Source organism: Chelon labrosus, assembly GCF_963514085.1.
Source record: "Chelon labrosus genome assembly, chromosome: 7".
In the NCBI taxonomy this organism is placed as follows: Eukaryota; Metazoa; Chordata; class Actinopteri; order Mugiliformes; family Mugilidae; genus Chelon; species Chelon labrosus.
In genome coordinates, this window is record NC_140343.1 from 15060947 (window position 1) to 15081587 (window position 20641).

The following is a 20641-nucleotide window of genomic DNA, read 5'->3' on the forward strand; positions in this document are numbered from 1 at the left end:
TAAGGTTTGGTTTACTGTGTTGAAACTGCAAACATTAATATTAAGATATTCAGTTTATATAGGCAGACGGTACACTTACTTGCCATTTCATTAGGTACATTAGTGAAAATGAATCATTCTAATGTAACAGCGCTGCACTAAATCTTAAATCCATGACTGTTATATTCATTCATTCATTCATTGTTCCTGTGAAGGATCGCGGGGTCTGCTGGAGCCTATCCCAGCTGTCATCAGGCGAGAGGTGGGGTACACCCTGGACAGACCGCCAGTCTATCGCAGGGCTAACACAGAGAGACAGACAACCAGTCACACTCACACCTACGGCCAATTTAGAACCACCAATTAACCTAACTAGCATGTCTTTGGACGGTGGGAGGAACCCCGGAGAGAACCCACGCAGACACAGGGAGAACATGCAAACTCCACACAGAAAGGCCCAGTCAGCCCATGGTTTCGAACCCGGGGCCTTCTCACTGTGGGGCATCAGTGCTAACCACCTCACCACTGTGCCGCCATGACTGTTACAATGTTCAGTTTATGTTGAAACCACATAAAAATATATATTTTGCAGTAGTTTGTGGTGCATTAAACAGCATTGGATTGATTTTCTGTTAAATCAACAGCTCTCTCGGTTATTCTAATAAAATACTGAATAGCAGGACTGTTGTTAAACTACATATTAGGATGCATTTGTTTTCGCTAGTGTACCTAATTTTGGTAGGTAGTGGGTGTACGTTAACTTAATTCTACAACTGCTTCTTTATACCAGTCATTGGTTGCTGGAAATTCAGTTAAATTTCAATTAAAGTTCAGTTCACTTAATTTATCAATTTGAGTTGCAATAGTCCAACATATCCACTTGGGGTCACCATGACTATTATTATGATGATTCATGATTCTTTGAATAAGGGCTGTCAGTGAGATAACAGTTAAGGAAGTAACCTTCGTCAGATTAGCTGCTGATATCCCTTTTGAAATATTTAAAACAGGTACATGCATGTCAGAATTATTTACATGGTGAGAATATTAGAAATCATTGATATATGAGAGGCATGGTGGTTGGCACTGATGCATCACAGCAAGAAGGTTCCAGGCTCAAATCCAGGCTGACTGGGGGCCTTTCTGTGTGGTGTTTACATGTTCTCCCTGTGTCTGAATGAGTTCTGTTGTGGGTACTCCGGCTTCCTCCCACCATCTGTGTTTGCCTTGCGTCTAGTCATATTAAGTTAAAAGACCCCATTTTAGAGCGCCACACGTTTATATGTGGTTAAGTAATTAAATTCAACTCTAAAACTGAAGTTAATGATTAAAAAACGATTCCTTTATTCCACTAAATTTGCAGCGTGATGTTTTACAGTGTGTATATTTGTTTAAAAAAAATAACCTGCAGTGACAACACACAGGAAACAATGGATGAATTCCAGAGAGGCGCATGTGCATGTGTGATCCTGCTGTTGCCCTATGCTCTAGTTTTTCTCCGAGCATTACTGTCATCAGACAAAAATGTGGAACTAGGGGGAGGAAGTGGAACTAGTAAGGCCTTTTTTATTTTTTTTACATTTGACTGTCAGCCAGCATGGTACTTTATCATTATTCACCAAAACTGCCAGACACTCAGAGTACCTGAACTGAAAGTGCAGATTTCACACCACACAAAAGCTGTTACTCAATCCTAAATTTATACAGTGTATCAGTGTATCTCCTTATATCTTTGTCTTGATCTATATCCTTATCTATATATATTCATCTTTTAAAACATTTTACTGTTGTTTTGTTTGGTTTACGATACAGAGATTCTTGTGTGTACTTCTGTGTTCTGTTACAACATAAATGAGGTTATTGAAATCCTAGTACTGATACTCCGTAGTCTGAGGAGTGATAGGCTCCTGCTTTGCTACTATTTAATTTTAAACAGAAAATATGTTTTCTGTTTAAGCACATTTATCTGATTGCAAATGTAAGACATATAATTGTAAGGATTAATAAAAACTACCTAGAACACTGGGAAAATGTGTTACGCATCTCCACTTCCAAACACTTTATTTCACTTTACTGTGAAATTTAATAATTAAAATAGTTCACAAATGTGTTTGTTTTTTTACAATGTTGTGTGGCTCCAAATTCTTTCTATCCTTTAAATATATATATGTATTTTTCATGAAAGATCCATAATATTTTAGTTAAAATACACATTTTTGTCATGTCGCTAGGTTTTCACTCAGTCCTGTTACTCTAACATACTATCTGAAAAATTTAGAACATTACATAAGTCACATGTTCAACAGGAAGTTACATCAGTTGGATTTTCTGAAGGTCACGGGAAGACCAAAAGTAAATTCTTTCCTTTATTTTTCTATATATTTGATAATATTTTAACTGTGACTGAGATGGTCAATCTCAATGTACTGGCCTGTTACCTAAATTATTGTGAATTGTAAATTTTGTTCTTGTGAAATTTCCCAGTTCAAAGTATCTATCTATCTATCTCTCTATCTCTCTATTTAGCTATCTATCTATCTCTCTATCTCTCTGTCTATCTATCTCTCTGTCTATCTATCCATCTATCTATCTATCTGTTTGTAAGATGATATTTTTTTATTTTATACAATTCTTGGTAAATCACGAGACTGTCCTTAGTGTCCTTGTGCTATTAGCATGGACGTTATGTAAATATATTTCTTATATTTGGTGTTACGTTCAGTCCTATTAGTCATATCAAGGGCAGCATGACTTCATCAGGGGGCAAAGTCCTCAAGTTGTTGGCAAACGGTGTATGGTGAGGTAAGAGGGTGACCTCTACCCTGGCATCACCCGATACAAGTTAAACACGAGCTGAGGTCCACTGCACTCACAAAATAGGGGTCAACAGGATTTTCTGCCAACCGAGCTAAGACACACTTTGATACCTATTTGACAACGTTTTGTGTATCATCCCACCACTGAGGCCGGTCACTATCACTAGGTACTAGAGAGGGCCTCTTAGAAAAGGGCAGACAAGTATGTTTCCAAAGCAAAACTAAACTCACACACACACAAAGTTTTCATTCATGCTACTTAATAGTTTTTAAACTATAGTTAAACCACTTTTTTCAGTTATAAATTACACAAATTACATAATAAGGAATTTGATAAACTTGAGATTTGGGACTCTTTGAAAAAGTTAAAAATGGTTTTGGATCTTTTGCAGGGATTTTTTTGTCACAAATATAAATTATTTAAACATGTAACCAACTATTTCTCCAACGCTTACCATCTTCAGCTTAGTGACCTTAAAAAAAAAAAAAACATTAAATAAGGTTGCCTGAGACTGACCATTACATATTTTGAATAGTTAAATATGTGTGGTACTAGATTCAGTGTTGAAAAAAAGATATCAAATTAAGTTTAAATTGGAAGCGTTACAACAAGAAAATGACACCCTTTCGGTGGAATGGCCCATAGGTGAATAATAAGTGACTTATATACATAATATAAAGCATATATGTATGTATACATACGCACATGCTGTATCTACCAAGAAATGAGTACCAGCCATCTTTCAAGGATTCAAATAAACCTTTTTCTGAGTTATTATAAAGGGATTCTTTGTGTATTTCTTTGTTCTGTGATAAAATCTATGTCTTATCTCTATCTAAACGAATTACAGATTAGTGACTTAAGGAGGCGTTGTCCTCTCATGTTCAGTCAGAGGCATTAAAGCAGCAGTCAGTTTACTGCTTTACAGGTTTAAGATTTATGATCACTAGAGCACACTTCACTTTACAACTCAGTGGCAGGTTACGTACAGGTCTCACATGATAATCTCTCTGTATCTCTAAGGTTTAAACCCCTGAGTGGAATAAGTGTCTGTGTCTCTCACTTAAAACATTCACTGTGTGTAGAATGTACATTACAGGGTTACACACAGTGACACACTTAGCCAGGGGACAGGTTGATGGTGTATGTATGTAAAACATCTCGCTGTTGTTTAACAGACTTATAAGTTCTGCTAAGTGAGGACACTGTATAAATAAATGGTGTCACCGTTTTATCCTGCAATCACCATGAGGCAGACAAACACTGTTAAATCAATAAAAGGTGGAGGGCGATTTCTCATGTTCGAGCTATTCTATGTTTTAAGCAGTGTTGAACGGTGTTCATTGAACACGTTTGTATTTTTGTGAACTGTGACCATTTTTCCAACTGTGACCGTAGACGTGAGTTTCGCTCAATCTGGAGGGAAATAACAATGTTTACTCCCGTTCAGGACCAAAAAAAAAAGAAAAAAACGTTTTACGACTACTGTCAGTCGACATGCGATTTACGGCATACAGCATAGCTGGTGCAGTTGAAAAAGAGGCTGCCTCCGGCACAGCAGAAGAAGCTGATCCACTCAAACATTTGAGTTATTTCCTAGTATATACACTCAATGGTTATTCAAAAAAGCTGTATAGATATCATGGGCTGGGGATGGATGGGCAGGTCGGTCAGAGATTCTACTAAACAAGAAGCTTGTGTAAAAAAAAATTAAAAAAATGAACGTGAACGTGAACGTGAACGTGAACTGTTCATTTTGGCGTCTATGAACTTAGTTCGAAATTAAAAATTGAACTAGCTCACTTTTATCTGTGTGAACTGAACTTTGAACTAGTTCTTGTTTAGTATGAAGTTGCACAACATTGGTTTTAAGTAAACACACCCATCAGATATAACATTATGACCCCATTCCTAATATAGTGTAGGTCTCCCTTGTGTCTCATCATCATCCCACAGATACTTGATCATTTTGGGATCTAGTGAATTTGGAGGCCAGGTCAACACCTTGTGCTGTGTTTCATGTTTTTTGAGTTGATCCTAAACCGTGTGTGTGTGTGTGTGTGTGTGTGTGTGTGTGTGTGTGTGTGTGTGTGTGTGTGTGTGCCTGTGCAGGGCCGGATTAACAATTTCCAGTTCCCTGGGCAACAAGACTCAAGGCCCCCCCCCCCCCCCCCCCCCGCCCCCCAAAGCAACAATCGCAAAGTCACAATCATCAAGAGCATACACCCTGTACTTCTATACTAACAAATCAGGCTACTGCATGGCTTGGTGGAGATGTATGTAACAATATTGCCATGGTGTAGGAGTCAAGCCGTGCTGGTATATTATTTTTTTTTATTAATGTAGCGAGTTGCAGCGCAGAGCTTTTTTTTTTCTCAGCACCCCCTGCTGAGAATATGTTCCCGCGGCTATGACTGTTTTTGACGTGATTTAACATAATATTTTGATCGAACGGGTTGCACAAATCTGGGCAAGTGCCCAGTTGCCCTAATGGTTAATCCGGCCCTGTGCCTGTGTCAGGCTGCATCCTGCTGGGGATGGCTGCTGCCATCAAGGAGTGTCATTGATATGGGGTGGGGGTTCCTGGTCTGGTCTAGGTGGGTGCTACATGTCTGAGTAACATCCACACTAATGCCAGGTCCAAAAGTTTCCCAGCAGAACATTGGATTGTCACAAGATGGTCAGTGATATTTACTTCTCCCGACAGTGGTTTTAATGTTGTGGTTGATCGGTGTCAATATGACTTTTAATCTGATAATCTGGGTATGTTTGGGTTTGTTATCTTCTGCAATAAGATAGTTGGACTCATTAGTAGAAACTAAAATGAATTACGTGAGTCATTCTTTTAACTTTTTCGGTTGTTCGTGGTTTAATGTTCTTATTTTAAAAACTAATAATAAAATAATAAAAAACATCACAGTTTTGAAATATAGAAAGGTAATCTGACACGTGGATTGATCAGATTGCTGGGACTGACATTTGATATCGTCCTCTGATTCATAATCATTCGAGCAGAGATAACTCCACCTTTTTTTTTTTTTTTAATGCTCCATCAAAGGGCTGGGTCTGGAGGAGGAAGATTTAAGCGCCGGAGAGGAAGAGGAAGCGAAGCAGACTTCACACACGCGCTGGGTCGCTGGATTCTTCAGTTTTCGACAGATACGCCGGGAAAACTTAAGGAAAAAAGCAAGTGAGTATTGTCTGGGACAGTTTTCACACTGTTTTCAGTGTGGGTAATTGTTGTTTGAGGGAGTCAGAGCCGATTTAAAGTGCGTTTATTTTTTAAGGGGGGGAGGAGGAGGAGAAGAGGAATGGGGGGCGCACGCGCTGCTAGTTTTTAGCATCGTCGTATTTAAGTTATTTATTCAGGCGTCTAAATGAGCAAATTGTCTTTGTAACTTGAAATACCCCACAGCGAAACACAGTTTATTTTAATTTGTAACTCAATAGCTATTTTTAAGTAGCATTAAACTTATGCGTCATACTTTACCTCATGTCCGGTGCCAAAAAAAGATGCGTATTGGAAACTTGCAGAGTTCATTTTGCATGCTAATTATCTTAGCTATTCGGGCTAATTGTTTAGGCTGTGGGTGGTGTCGCCTGCTTTGTACCTGTGCTACAGGGGGATTCCCCCCCCCCCCCCCCACACACACACACACACACAGTGGGTATTGTTACCCTTTGAAAGCGGACGGTTGCGTTGGTCATCTTTTTTGTTTGCGCCGGGCTCGCACCTAAATGGCAGCTGTTCGGTTTGTAACGGGTAGGCTGCGGATTAGAGGAAGTGTGGCATCAGATTATCCAAATGTTATAACGGAACAACTAATCTAATTTTCCTCTACTACTAATAATCTATAACTAATAATCTACTAATCACAACTACTCTAATTTTGTTCACAACTAATTATTTTGTTTTTGGTGCAGTTGGTGCTGTTACCAAAGGACTTTATTTTTCCATTTGAGATAATGTAACTACTTATGTTAAATAGGTACACTAGTGAAAACGAATCCATCCTGATAACTGTTTTGCATTCAATCTTCACTTCATGACTGTTAAAATGTTCAGTTTATATTCAAACAGTGTAATAAAGAGATAAATCAGCTGGTTGTGGTGCTGTTTAAACTGGATTAAATTAAGCACTAAAAGTGTTTCAGTTATTTATCTTAGACTAACATGGGGTTGTCAAAATAACAGAAACATGTGTCCATACTTCATATTACAATTCAATAGTACAAAAGGCTACAACATAAAAGCATCATCATCATCTGTTATTTTAAACAAATGCTGAATACCATAACCTTCATGAAGCAAATATTTGGTGCAGGACTGTTATATTTGAGTGCATTCGTTTTGACTAGTGTACCTAACGAACTAATGAGCATAGTTCAAACTAATTTTAACTTGACCTGCTCCTGAGTTACAATCAGTTGGGTAAACCTTGGAAGCAAACAAGAAAAGTTAAGAGTTGATGTGACCTTTCCAAGAGGCATATGTTTGTTTCCAGCACACAGTGAAGAGGGTAGAGCCTTTGAAGAGGTCCCTGAGGTCACCGGCTCCACAAGTTCACGGCAAATTCTTAAATTGTGTGAATAGGACGCTTCTGATCTCTACACTGATCTTGCATGCATGCATATATTTTAATGCTCTGAGCATTTTAAGGCACTGAGCATCTAAATTTTCAATTTCATGAGTAAAGGTTGGTCATCTTCATATTCATTCATTCATTCATTCATTCATTCATCTTCTGTAACCGCTTGCCCAGGGAAGGCTCGCGGAGTGGCTGGAGACTCTCCCAGCTGTCATCGGACGAGAGGCAGGGGACACCCTGGACAGGTCGCAAGTCTATCGCAGGGCTAACACAGAGAGACCATGTTTATATTTAATTTCATAATTCTTGTAGAAAGACAGAACCTCATCCAGAATAAAGTCTGCAATATACACAATTGGGGGAGGGCTGAGGCTAGAATTGAGTTAATTGTTAATTGTAAAAATGATTGGCTAATTTATACTTAAAACAATAAGTAGTTTTACTAAAGTTCCAAATAATTTCTTAATGCATCTTTTAAAAGGCTACATACGTTTCAGAAGAACCTAAAACCTTTGTACATACGAATAAAGTCTGTTTGTTCTTTAGCTGGTTCTCATTGATGCTTTTGTTTCTAGATGATTGTCAACCTTCATCTAGTGATCCATAATCTTTAGCGATGCCTTAGTGGGCAAAGATTAACTGTAATTAACCATTGTGCGATTGAGACAAAGAGCCTCAAGGTCAACCAGCGCAGGCGTATCTCTGATAGTAATATAAACACTACAGCTGCGTCCGGACTGTTAACGCCGCAGTGTCAAATTCTGTTCTCGCTCCACTGCCTTCCAGTGTCAACACTCTCTGACGGGCGTGCATGTAAGGCAAGAGCAGACCTGATATTAGAGGAACAAACTCTGGCTTTAAAAAAAACAAAAAAAAAAAACAGGTTTTTCTCAACTAAGCCCTGGCAGGCTGAGGTGTTTATGTTTATGCTATAGTCAGCCTTCACACAGTTGACCAGTCTTCTCGGCCCCCGTCTCTGAGCCGCTGTAGTAAAAGTAGAGGAAAATGTTAGTCATTCATTTGCCGTTACCACATATTCCCAGCCAGCCTGTTTAAGGGGCGCTTGCCAAAACTCTGTTTCTGGTTAGTGTCTTAGTTGAAGCACAAAGTGATAACTTAGACATTTTATGATTATGCTGTGTATCCATTGTTACCCAGACTGTTTGAACTAGATAGAGAACAGTGCCTTCATTATAATGACCTCGGGCATGTATAACCGGTGCACTTCACTTTGGAACTGACAGTTAACTTGAGACTAGAATTGGCTTTGGAAAAAAAATAGCAAAAACTTAAAGCGTTCCTGAAGTCACGGTTTCTTTAGCAAGTGCATAAATATTTCCCCCCACGTTACTGGGATTGTGGAGTTTTCATGCCAAAGGCTCCACTGTTTAAATCGTTTGAAGTATCTTTGCATTCTAGCTGTCTTTAAATAAAGTGCTTCATTGCTGACATTTTAGGAGACTGGATTGTTTCTTCAGTTTGGGTGGAGAAGCTACCCTAACTGACATTTAGCATTTCTTTATGGAAGTCACTGAAGAGTTCACATACTGACAGAAAAGGAAGATGTGTGAAGTTGTCCATTGACACTCATCAATGACGTTCATTTGTCCGTTTAAAAATGCCCATGCTGTGATGTTATTAGTTTGGGGTGGGGCCATAGTTTCACCATGCTTACATAAACTAATGTCTACGGACGTAAACATATATTGTATAAGTTTCTGAAACTAAAAAAACAGAGCCGTTGGATTGTCAAATGTTTTGTTGTGCACTTCAGTTTATACCAGGACGATGAAAACTAAAGTTGGTTAATGCAGCAAGTACTGTCCTTGATGTGTCCTTCGGGATGTCCTGATGACAATGGAGGCGCCTGGTTGTGGCTACAAGTTTTGTTTTTAGCTCCATCAGTGACTGTTGTTGATGGTTATTATTATTATTATGACTGTGTCAGTTTCTGCTGCACAGCTGCAAAGAGATTTTGCTGCAAGTTACGCCCGATTCCCACCTAGTAGTTATTTTTAAACTGCTGTATCATCAGTTTTGTGAAACTGGATCAAAGGTCACGTGTAAAAATGCTGTCATTTCAAGCTCTACACAAAGAAAATACACCTGGACTGGATTCTCACTCTCTGTGATGCAGAAGGTTCATATCAGAAAATTATTGTTCATGTTTACAGATGTTTTCACTGTAGGCTAAATGTTTAATAAGTGTAAGCGGAAGTTCTCGTCTCACATGTCTGTTGAGTGGAAGTTTTTATGACAGTGGTGTCCCAGGTATTCACGACAGACACAGTGTCATTCCATTCGTGTTAAAGTCTTACATAATCCTAACCTGTCTGCCAGGTCTGTTACACTTGGTGGTTTAGGTATGTTTTTGCATGACACCTAAAATGACACACCAGTTCAAAGGAAAGGGGATTTGAGGTGACGATTTTTTATTTTATTTATTTTTTTCATATGCAATGCTTGCGAACAGTGTTACAATTGTACTGGATATTTTAGCACAGATGGAAGAACAATAACCATGTGCTGACTGGCATTTCTTCCACATATGCATCATTGTAGTTTGGGTGTTGCACTATTATGCATTTCCAAAAAAAAAAATAAAAAATTGCATCTCTGAATCATCGCTTTAATCTTATTTTAGCAGGTTTGGTATAATAGTTGCAGTGTTTGACGGTTTATTTTGTGCACATTTTGGTCGTAAATGACTCGTCACTGACATGAATTCCTGTTCTGATGATACCACAATTATTAGTAAATTTGTATAATGCAATTAGTAATTATTTGGTGCTTCAAATTTACTGACTAGTGGGATGCTTATTTTTTTGGACACCTGTTCATTCCTGAAACGGACTCAAGGATGCTTCCATGCATGTTTACTTTCCTGCTTATGCTTCTTGCACTTTCTGAGCTCAAGTTGTTTCTCCACGACCTGCACAAACTTGAGCACATTCACAGGGATTCGATGCCCCATTGTCTGCGGGAAAATACCCGAAATCTGAGTCGTTGGTGAGACCTGCAGAGGGGACAGGGAGGGAGGGCTGCAGGGAGAATGAGACCAGTGTTAATCGGCCGACCTTGTCTAAATAGCCGCAGGTATGGATGATACTGCTCCGCTGCCACCCACCACACACCCAAACACAATGAATGAAAGTGGTGTAAACAAGTCAGTCACCGGGCAAGTTCCGCAACATTCCTGATAGTGACTATAATTTAAGGCTTTGGTCGTTTTTAATGTTTGTTTTCTTAAATGGCTCTCTAAATTAAAGCATTGTGCTTTAATTAAGCCACTCGGTTTTTATCTTACCAAAGATCTGTTATGCACGCTTGGAAACCAAAGTGCATTCAAAGCTATGATAGTTGTGTGCAGTCATTGCTGAAAATCATCACAGAAACAAGATCTTGAGACAAAGGACATTCATAAGCATAAACTTGGTTTAATAATTCAACTTTACAACATGTCACCAGCCGGTCAATTTTTATTTGATATTTTATTTCTTTTAAAGATAAGGCTGCAGGTTGGATGCTGAGTTGGCCCAGTGTCGTTTTTACCATAAAGTTTAGTCAAGATAGTCACAGACTGAAGTTTTTGTATAGAAATGCTGAATATCAGTTTTAATATTGATCTTGGAAGGCGCTCTCAGGTTCAGACCCTTTCTCAGCTGCACCCAGTAGAAGACACTACACAGTTTAGGACAGTATTGTATTTAAATTTCCAGATGTGTAACGTTAAATAAACTTTCACTTGTAGCACAGTCTTTGCGTTTGGATGAGAAGGCGGCAGAGTGAGCTAGGATGAGATTGAGTTGTAACCAGTGGGGAATGAAAGCTGTTTATCTACAGCTTATCTTTGTCTTTGTTATGTTATCACGGTTACGTTAGACGTAACTGAACCGAGAAAAATTGGGCCCCCAGAAGACAGTTCTGTCCCTGGGGGCCCAAGTAGGAGAGGAGCCTACTACTAATGCCTTTGTTTTTTTCATCCCGCAGGCTTGACTGGAACATTTGTTATTGTTTTTTTTGCCATATGAGCCTCTTGTTCATTTAGCTGATTTCCTTTAGGCTTTCAGTTTGCAGGTTGATGTTGTTGAGTCGATACGCAATCTTACTTTATGCATGAACCTCTGTGGTTGAAAGTGGCCCTCATCCACACAGACTCTCAGACTGTAAAAGAACAACTTGCTCTCCTTGCATACAACAACGGAAAATTTTCAGCCTGCATAGCTTGACCTGATATTTGTAAAGTGACAAGGACCTGGCACCAAAGTCAGACTCGTCACACCAGTGTGTGACGTGCTGCTGGAAAATCTAGACTTGAGACTTGGTTTCATTCTGCTATACACACACGATTATCAGCAGTCCAGAATTAAACGCTGGCATTTGAATCTCAAACATGTCAGTATTCACATTCAGTTGAATGAGTTTGTATATCTTGAATTTGTAGTTTTATCAGTTAGCCTAGTGAATTAAATGGCAGTCTAAAATAGACAGACCTGTTTTGTTTACCACCTGATGTGCACTGTGAACCTGTATGTAAATACAACAGACTTCAAAATGAATCTGATGTCGGCCTTAGAGCTGGGTATCTATATACTTCATAGGGACCCCCTTTGATTCAAGATCAATAATTTAAAGATATTCCAGTTTCGAAATGGATCTTTCGATTTAAGATTGACTTGAAACCCACCCGACTTGAACCCAGCCTTCGTAGGCCTACGTGCTTGAAAGCCGAAAAGCCTTACAGTGCGTTACTAAAAAAATATTTGAGATGTTTACTCTGCTTATACTGTACTCAACAAAATCTAAAATTCTATCAAGTTTCACACAGTGGATGTTTAAAAAAAACTGGGTCCACTATCGAGATGTAACTATTCCTTTCTCTTACATAACTACATAGTTTATATTTTTGTTTTGGATCCTCTTTCAGTCACACTGGCATTTACAGGATGAGGGCAGTGGATGATTATCAAGTTTCATGAGTCAACCATATCGGTAGTCGGTGGAATTAAGTAACTTTTTACTCTTGTAAAGCCCCATAATTGGTATTTTCACATACTTTCATCTTCACTTTGTCGTTGCTTATTTTTCATGGCGGAAAAAGAGGTGTTGGTTACTCAAAACAAGATAGTTGTCATATTTGAAATTGCTTTGTCAGCGACTATAGCTGCAGATGATGTATTTTTTTATTTATTTTTTTTGTTAGGCATTTTTCAGTAGGTGGAGGAGGAGCTGTGTATCGCTCCCCCTACAGCCCCCTGGGCCAGAGTGACAGGTAAAACCAGCCCAGTCAAATGCAGTGCAACTCTGGGGAGGCCCTTGACAAGATCACCTGTGCTGGGCTTTCATTCAAACTTCTGATCTGAACAGCCAAGTTCAACTAGTATCTGTCAGACATTTTTATTAAAATTGTGCAAACTGCTAGAGAACTTGTTGCTGCATAACTCGGAACAAAATTTTAAAATTACATTCAGTGTTCTCGTGCTGAATTAATTTTTTTTAACTTCTGCATTGGTCCGCAAAAATAATTTTGTCTTGCTGATTGATGACAAATACATAAATAGATCTTCAATCACGCATTCATTCATCTTCTGTAACCGCTTGTCCTGTGAAGGGCCGCGGGGGGTCATTGGGCGAGAGGCTGGGTACACCCTGGACACATCATAAATAGATATTCATTGTTTTGACCAAAATGCATTAATCATAACTAGTTATATTAATTAATTTAAGGAAATTTGTTAAAACTACAAGGTTGCCCCACGTGCATTACTCCATTTAGGGGCCTTGACGATGCATCTTGTACAATCGGTATTGGAGCTAATGTTTTGTTCCTCATTGGGACACACACCAGGGTGTGGCAGTGAGATCACATTAAGTGATTTCCAATCTGGGAGAGCAAAACGTCCTTACAACACACGCAGAAGAATTTTAAGCATTATCGTATGAGTCACGTTTGCCTTTTGAAGCAATCAGTAGCTTTACAATCCACACCTGAGTAAACATCAGTCTCATTACAGGGCACGATGACTGACTCCTTGCTCAAACGTATTAGATTTATCTGTGGGAGGCTGATATGTGCTGTAAAAAAAGGGCTGATATGGAATTGGATGTAAATAAATATGTATAGAGTACATAGTAGAGGCGACCACATAGGTTGAAGTTTTGCTGCTTTTCTTTCACTCGACTGAGGCATTTCAGTCACGGCCATTGATGGTCACACAACAGAAGAAGAAGAAGAAATGGATGCTGGTTTTGCTTTATGGGTGTTGGCTGGGTAGAGGGTCAGTAAAGGCGCAACAATGGCCTCCTTCATGATAACAGAGTCGCCACTGATTTCTCACCCGCTCCCTGTGAATAATATTATCAGCCCACCCCTGAGAGGAAAAATTAAAGGGCGACTTCGGAGTTGTTTCTGTGAGTAGAGGGTGTGACTGGGGGGGGCGGGGGTGTAAGGTGGGGGGGTAACCGTGGCTCATTAAAGTCCTTGCGTCATTTAACTTGGAGGTGCCTTGTCGTGTGAGTTTAAATAGGGGTCATCTTTCTCTCTTCAGTTGTACTCTCGGACGCTCGCTTGCACACAGCGCTCTCTCTCTCGCTCTCTGTCTCTCTCTCTCTCTCTCTCTCTCTGTCTCTCTCACGGCTTTCCCTCCCTCTCGTTCTGTGAGCTAGTTATTCATTCCCCGTATGAGTCAGGGAGGGTGGGGATTTGGAAGACTGCTGTACCAGTCACACTTTGTCAGTTTACTTTCTCGTTCCCTTGCCCCATCTCTCTCTCTCTCTCTCTCTCTCTCCCCCTCCCTCTCTCTCCCCCTCTTCCTTTCTCTCTCTGCCTTTTTCTCTTTTTGCTGCTACCCGTCTGCCCTTGTAGTTCACAGAGAAGCTTTGCTGTACAGCGAAAGAGGAATCCGGTCTGACGTTTGTTGATTTAAGGGCACGTTTCTTGTCTCAACAAGGTAAGTTGTTCAGCTTTACGTAGAAGGTGAACTAACTCGTGTTTGGAGTCTGTCAACATGTTGAGCAGCTCCCGGTTTGGAAGGTTTCTTTCCTGTCTGTATTTCAGGATCCCAGGCTGTTCGGTATAAAATGACCCTTTTTATAACTGTGTGTCTAACAAACTGGTTCCTGGCTGCTCCCCCTGTGGGGGTTTTCATGATCATCTCTCCTCCGGTTGTTCATTATTAACTCCTAACTTGTGAGCTCCCTTTTTCCATCCCTATGATTCATTGACATGGCTCTCTAAGGAAATGTTCCCCCTCCCTTTCCGCTATATCTCTCTTTGGATGAAGTAAACCTGCCACTGTGTTGTCAAGGTAGCCTAATAATGAATGGCGGTGCTTGTAGTGGGACAGGCAGTTTTGGAGTTTTAATCACAACTTTATTTTATTTGTTATAGGTTAGATTATTTCTGCTGAGAATGAATGAAACTGTTTTGTTAATACAGGCAGGTGCTAAAATGGTCACATGCCTACGGCTAAATTGCATCACTCTGTCATGGGAATACTAGCAGACACTATGTGGACCTCTCTCACAGTCATGAGGAAGTTCCTGTCCGCCTGTTGAATACTGTCAGTGTTGTTGATAAGGTTAATAACAAGGAGCATCAGTTTAAAGGGTGCCACGAGTCCAAATTATGAAGCAATGCTCGAAGCCTTTAATTAGAGGGGATAGCAGCAGTTAGAGGGTGTGATACGTGTTGCATTTATTTCTGTCTAGATCCAGTAAATTTCACAATAGGGACAGGGCTGTGAGATGTAGTTAAATGGTCTTTGCCAGTCGGTGGAAAGTTTTCTGGTGTCCCCGAGCTGTATCGGAAAGGTGCCTCATTTTCTTTGAATTTCTGTGTTCATCTGGGTCTCAGGATGCAGAAATATTTTCCTTTTCTCTTGTTTTGGCTATCACAAGACTCTCCCCCCTGACTTGCATATCTGTTTACAAAAAAAAAAAGGGCAGGTTCATACATGAAAACATGCAGACTGGACTTCTCAGTTATGAACATGTGTGCCATAGTTTGTCTTGAACCAAAAACGTTTTATTTGGTCCCAAGAAACTAAATTTATTTTCCTACAAACTCAAATTTAAACGTAAAACTTAAGCAACATCATTGGTCATACATTGCTTAAAATTTCGACTGCCACTACTAAACTCATACTGTTACAATAACTTAGGTATTATCTCTGATATGACCAGATTACGATCTGATCATTTTAACTCTTCAGCATTCTTCCCCAGAACAAGACAGACTGTGCACAGCAGACATGATGGTACTCTTGTTGAAATGTGAGGTGCCTGACCAAAGGCCTCATCGTCGAATCAAAAACAACCAGAGCCTTTTGTGTAAGAGTTTTCTGAAATGCCATGTATCTGATCTGTATGCACTTGTGGTGACAATGCTGAGGCCTGCAACTCCCAAGTCAATGGAAGGAAGGCACGCGGTGATGCAGCTGCCACAGACTGGTCTACTGCCCTCAATAGCCTGGGACGGTTAACAAGGAAATCAGCAAGAGAGATAACTGTGGCGCTGAAAGCCTTGTGGTTAAACAAATGGAAAACATTTTAAGGAGAACAAACTGCATGCCTTTATCTACAAAAGGAATGTCCATTTAGTGAGATGCAATCTGCTTCCACTGTCGGCCTGTTCAGAATCTGTTGTTGTTTACGCTGTGAATGCACGAATCACTCATGGTGAACTTTGTAAAACTTTGTCTCTGAGCGGCACCTGTGAGTTCAATTCTCTGACCTTCATTCCACAGACAGAAATGATTAGCCTTTAACTATATTGGCTTAAGGAGGTCTGTACTTTACTCTGTGGGCAGTGAAAACTCAAAGCACTGATTGTACATCGAACAATGGCTCCCTCTGGGTCTCTCTGTGGTGAGAGGAGACCGCACCCTATATGTCCTTTACTTTGTCAGTGCGCTTTGCCATGTACACTTGATATGGGAAGTCTGTGTCAACATAATACGCAGGCCTAAAAACCATAGCAACATTCCTGCGTGCAGCCTGCATGTCAAGACACTTTCCATTGTAGAAATACTACTCCCCATACTTGAAGCTGAACAGATGTATCCAGTCTTCAGTGGCCATATCACAATAACTTTGGCGCCACATGACAGAGAAGGCGCTCCGGTTACTGTTATAAACATTGGCGTTGTTGTCAAGGATTCTGCAGTTTGTGCTTTTAGCCGATTGATCTGGAACTTCACTGTTTTGTTTTTTGTCAATCTTAGCTTATTTGTGCAGAGCAGATTGATTGTAGTGTCTTTACTTGGCACGAATCCTGCACGCAAACAGTCAGCCTTACTGTGGAATCAGGGATGCCCTCCCAGTTCCTTGTAGCACCTCCCTTCTGATATCAGACCATGTCTGATGAGTGGTTCGAGCCGGGGCAAAGCATCCTGGGATTTTCCAGGGAGTGTTTGTTTGGTGAGGGATGTGCTCGCTCCGTCCCGGTAGTTGCATTTCACTCCTGCTGAATCGGAAAATATCCCAACACGCTCCTCCTACGAGGCGACGTGTGATCACCAGCAATAAAATTAAAGACACACGACTGTTATGTTTTCATGTTGCTCTCTCTTGATGAATAACTGATCTTTGTTTTAATTCTGAAAATGTTGCTGTCTGAGAAAACTGTCACGTTGATGTTTCCACAGTTGAAGAAAAAGGACAGACGGGGAACGCGAAGTCGCAAAAAGATATGATATGATATGATATGGGCATATTGGGTTTTGACAAGTCTGATTTGTGTATAATGTTTGTTTTACACGGAGTATTGTTCATACTGTTGTTTTCTTGATTTGATTGATATTCCAGCTTTCCAGTACTCTCATGGGGTCGTGGAAGGATTGTTGGCGAGATAAAACTAGCGCTGAGCTTGTTGGGTTCTTTTCTTTTGCAGATAATTGGGTCACAACAATACAAGACAGCCACTATGCTTCGGGAGATACAGGAGATTGGCGCACATGCCATGGATATTTATGACTTCCTCTTGGCAGGAATTGGTAGGTGACTTAACTGACAAAATACAAAAACATGATTTAGTAGATGTTGTTTTTCCTTAAATGTTTTATCCATTTCTTTTCCCCCCTAGATCCGCGACTGAAGGAGTATCCATTGATGCAGAATCCTATTCCCATGACAGCGATACTGCTGTCCTACCTCCTCTTTGTACTGTACCTTGGACCTCGCATGATGGCCAATCGCAAGCCCTTCCAGCTCAAGGGAGCTATGATAGTCTACAACTTTGTGCTAGTGGGATTGTCAGTATTCATCGTGTATGAGGTAAGAGTGCGTTGCGTCACCTGCATTTAAAGTGGGAAACGAACTGACGTAATGATTAGTAAATTCAATATTTAATCCCCAAATAAATTTCTTCTGTAATTTCCAGTTCTTGATGTCCGGCTGGGCCACAACATATACATGGAGATGTGACGCAATCGATACCTCCGACAGTCCTCAAGCGCTACGAGTACGTCTTCTCCTCAGCAGCTAGTATTAAACTGAACTACATTAAAGTGCACATTTAATGCTCTTGCGCTGGTTTGTGAGTTAACTTCCCGTTGACTCAATTCTTTTGTCATCACCAGATGGTTCGAGTGGCGTGGCTCTTCTGGTTCTCTAAGATCATTGAGCTGATGGACACAGTAAGTCCAGTTCCTTACTCTTATTTCCAACGTAGCTAGGCTTTAACTAATCAATTTCCTCTTTCTGTTAGATCTTCTTTGTACTGAGGAAGAAACACGGCCAGATAACCTTCCTGCACATCTTCCACCACACCTTCATGCCCTGGACCTGGTGGTGGGGAGTTGGCTATGCTCCTGGTGAGTACACAGTAACAGATCAGGGTTTTTGAACAAGAAGTAAGGCGAAAGGAACCAGAAGCTTGGGCATTTTTATTTCATCCTGCATACCAGTCTTGTACAAACGGTCTTGTAGTATTGACTACAGTATTGTTGGTTTGGTTTCTGCTTTGGTTTCCTTGTTTTGGTTTCCTTGTGCGGCCTCCTCGTAAAACATTTTATTTGCTTCCATGTTTGATATTTGATAGAAGGTTGGACGTTGTGTTGTCACAAGAGTCAGTCTAATGGTGTTGGATTGTTACTCCAGGTGGAATGGGATCTTTCCATGCCATGGTAAATTCCACCGTCCATGTCATCATGTATTTCTACTATGGCCTTGCTGCTGCTGGACCACAATTCCAGAAGTTCCTGTGGTGGAAGAAATACATGACTGCCATTCAGCTGGTGTGTATACCATACACTTGAAACCTGAGATGTCAGCTCTAGGACACTGATGTGGCTTGAATGCATTTACTTAGAACTACATTCAGTGCCTTAAACAACTTTAATTGAACATGAGCTGAAGTAATGTGTCCGTTCCAACAGTATCGGAGCATATTTTATACATTTATTTCATTAAGTGATCGTCTGACGCCTGATTTCTTTCCAACAGACCCAGTTCGTCTTGGTGTCTATCCATGCAACCCAGTATTACTTTATGGACAGCTGCGACTACCAGTTCCCGATGATCATCCACCTCATCTGGATGTACGGAACCTTCTTTTTCATTCTCTTCTCCAACTTCTGGATCCAGGCTTACGTCAAGGGTAAGCGGTTGCCAAAGCAGGACATGAAGTGTCAGAACGGCACAGATGCATACGCAAACGGCACAGCAGCGCACAAGACTGGCAAGTGCCACAAGAATGGCAGCAGCAACGGCTCTTCTCACCACGAGAGCAGCACCAGCAACGGCATCAACCACGGAGCCGCCAGCAGCACCAGCAACGGCTCCACTCCCCACGAGAACGGCAGCACTCACACGGGCAAGATGAAGAAGGCTTAGGACTGTTGAAGGAAACACCCGAGAAGTATGACCCAGTGAACCTGTTAAAACTACTACGGATTCCAAAGATAATTTTGGCTGTTTCTTAAGTTTTTAGTTTTATATATGAAACACAGGAGAACAATGTGGTTGATGACTTCCACAGTCGGGGTCCTGCATTTGGTTGGTTTGTTAGTTTGTTTGCACTGGCGAACCTCACAATGTATGAAGAGAAGATGTTTTGACCTAAATGTTATCTTCACTGATGTTGCAAACAACCTCCTACTTTAGTTTCCCTTTGGTGGCCTTTTCACCTCCCTTCTCTTCACCGTTTATCTGACTCCGCTGTGGACAGATGACTGTACAGTTTCTATTAAACTTGAAAGTACATTTTGTAAATAGTTTCACAGCAACCAACAAAAATAACTAATTGTATCAATATGCTTTAGACTTTCTAAATTTTGTTACGTTGTGTATTTAAAAATAAAATGCCAATAAATTCTACTGTAAATTATCTTTCCATTTTTGTTTCGTGGTATTTTCTTGCAGAATAAGAAGTTGCTGTGGGCAAACCTGCTGACAAGTCGAGTCTTCAGGCTGTGTTACAAAGACGAAAAGTATTTGCACTGCTAGCCATGGCCTCTCGTCTTAGTTATCCCAAGTATGTGAGGCTCGTAGGAAGGGGAAACAAGAGATCCATTCTGCTTTGTTTTAATAAAGACTGACGGCACGAGGCGGAGAGAAGGCATCCCGCAGACCGGATCTACTCCCTCGCAACTCGGCCGTCAGCTGGTTCGTCAGGGTCAGAAATGCGGCCATTTCCATGCAAGCCATGTAAAAAAGAATCATTGTATAGATTCAAGCTGCAAATGCAAGCTAAAGAATCCACTTGTCCGGGATCTAAAATGGTGGTCGCTGTCGGATGCAATTACTGAAGGAAAATATCTAAATCTTTAAAAGTTGCTTCATCTTGTAGAGAGGAAGTGAGTATTTAAAAAGTGGTTTAAACCAGTGGAAAATGTAGCGGCAGCCATCCTGAAATGAAAGGCAGGATCATACAAAAAGGAGATGTTTCTGTTTCTATACTCTTGTGAAATAGCGGACTGTTATTAGGCCATCAGGTTTCTAAAAGATTGCTTGATTTGAACGTGACTGATGATCCTTCGTATAGGACAACTGTCACAAGGACACCAGGTTTCAAGAGCTCACAAGTGAAAAGGAGCAGCGTAGTTAGGTAAAATCTAAAGTATAAAGTACTGCAAAATGCCAGCGTTTAAAATAAAAGAAGTCAAAGAGCCAGTAAGTCAGTCATTGTTGCAATTTTTATTCCAGGCTGACAATACATTTCACGAGCAATCGATTCAAATACATCCAGTATGAAAACATTCTTCAGGCATTCATTTTGGCGCGACAAATTCAAACTGCTACAGATCTACTACATA

General features: G+C 40.5%; 1 protein-coding gene across 5 annotated transcripts; it reads left to right on the forward strand.

Moving 5' to 3' along the window:
- The first annotated feature begins 5885 nt into the window (after window positions 1–5885).
- elovl1b (ELOVL fatty acid elongase 1b) lies at window positions 5886–19719 on the forward strand. 5 transcript variants are annotated; one of them, XM_084548261.1, is made up of 8 exons: window positions 5886–5986; window positions 17278–17380; window positions 17470–17660; window positions 17767–17847; window positions 17966–18022; window positions 18094–18199; window positions 18486–18622; window positions 18831–19719. In XM_084548261.1, the coding sequence occupies exons 2-8, from the start codon at window positions 17311–17313 to the stop codon at window positions 19218–19220; spliced, it is 1032 nt and encodes a 343-aa protein (XP_084404387.1). In that variant the 5' UTR covers window positions 5886–5986; window positions 17278–17310; the 3' UTR covers window positions 19221–19719. The 5 variants fall into 5 exon arrangements, with proteins under 5 accessions (XP_084404387.1, XP_084404386.1, XP_084404385.1 ...); XM_084548260.1 differs by having other exon boundaries at window positions 5908–5986; window positions 15612–17380; XM_084548259.1 differs by lacking the exon at window positions 5886–5986 and adding an exon at window positions 13882–14335 and having other exon boundaries at window positions 15612–17380.
- The last annotated feature ends 922 nt before the right edge of the window (window positions 19720–20641 follow it).

Bases quoted from the DNA above. Each gene is read 5' to 3' on its own strand.
- elovl1b (XM_084548261.1), top strand. From the start codon at position 17,311: ATGCTTCGGGAGATACAGGAGATTGGCGCACATGCCATGGATATTTAT. The intron at 17,848-17,965 runs GTACGTCTTCTC...TGTCATCACCAG, and splicing joins ACAGTCCTCAAGCGCTACGA to ATGGTTCGAGTGGCGTGGCT. The intron at 18,023-18,093 runs GTAAGTCCAGTT...TCTTTCTGTTAG, and splicing joins TCATTGAGCTGATGGACACA to ATCTTCTTTGTACTGAGGAA.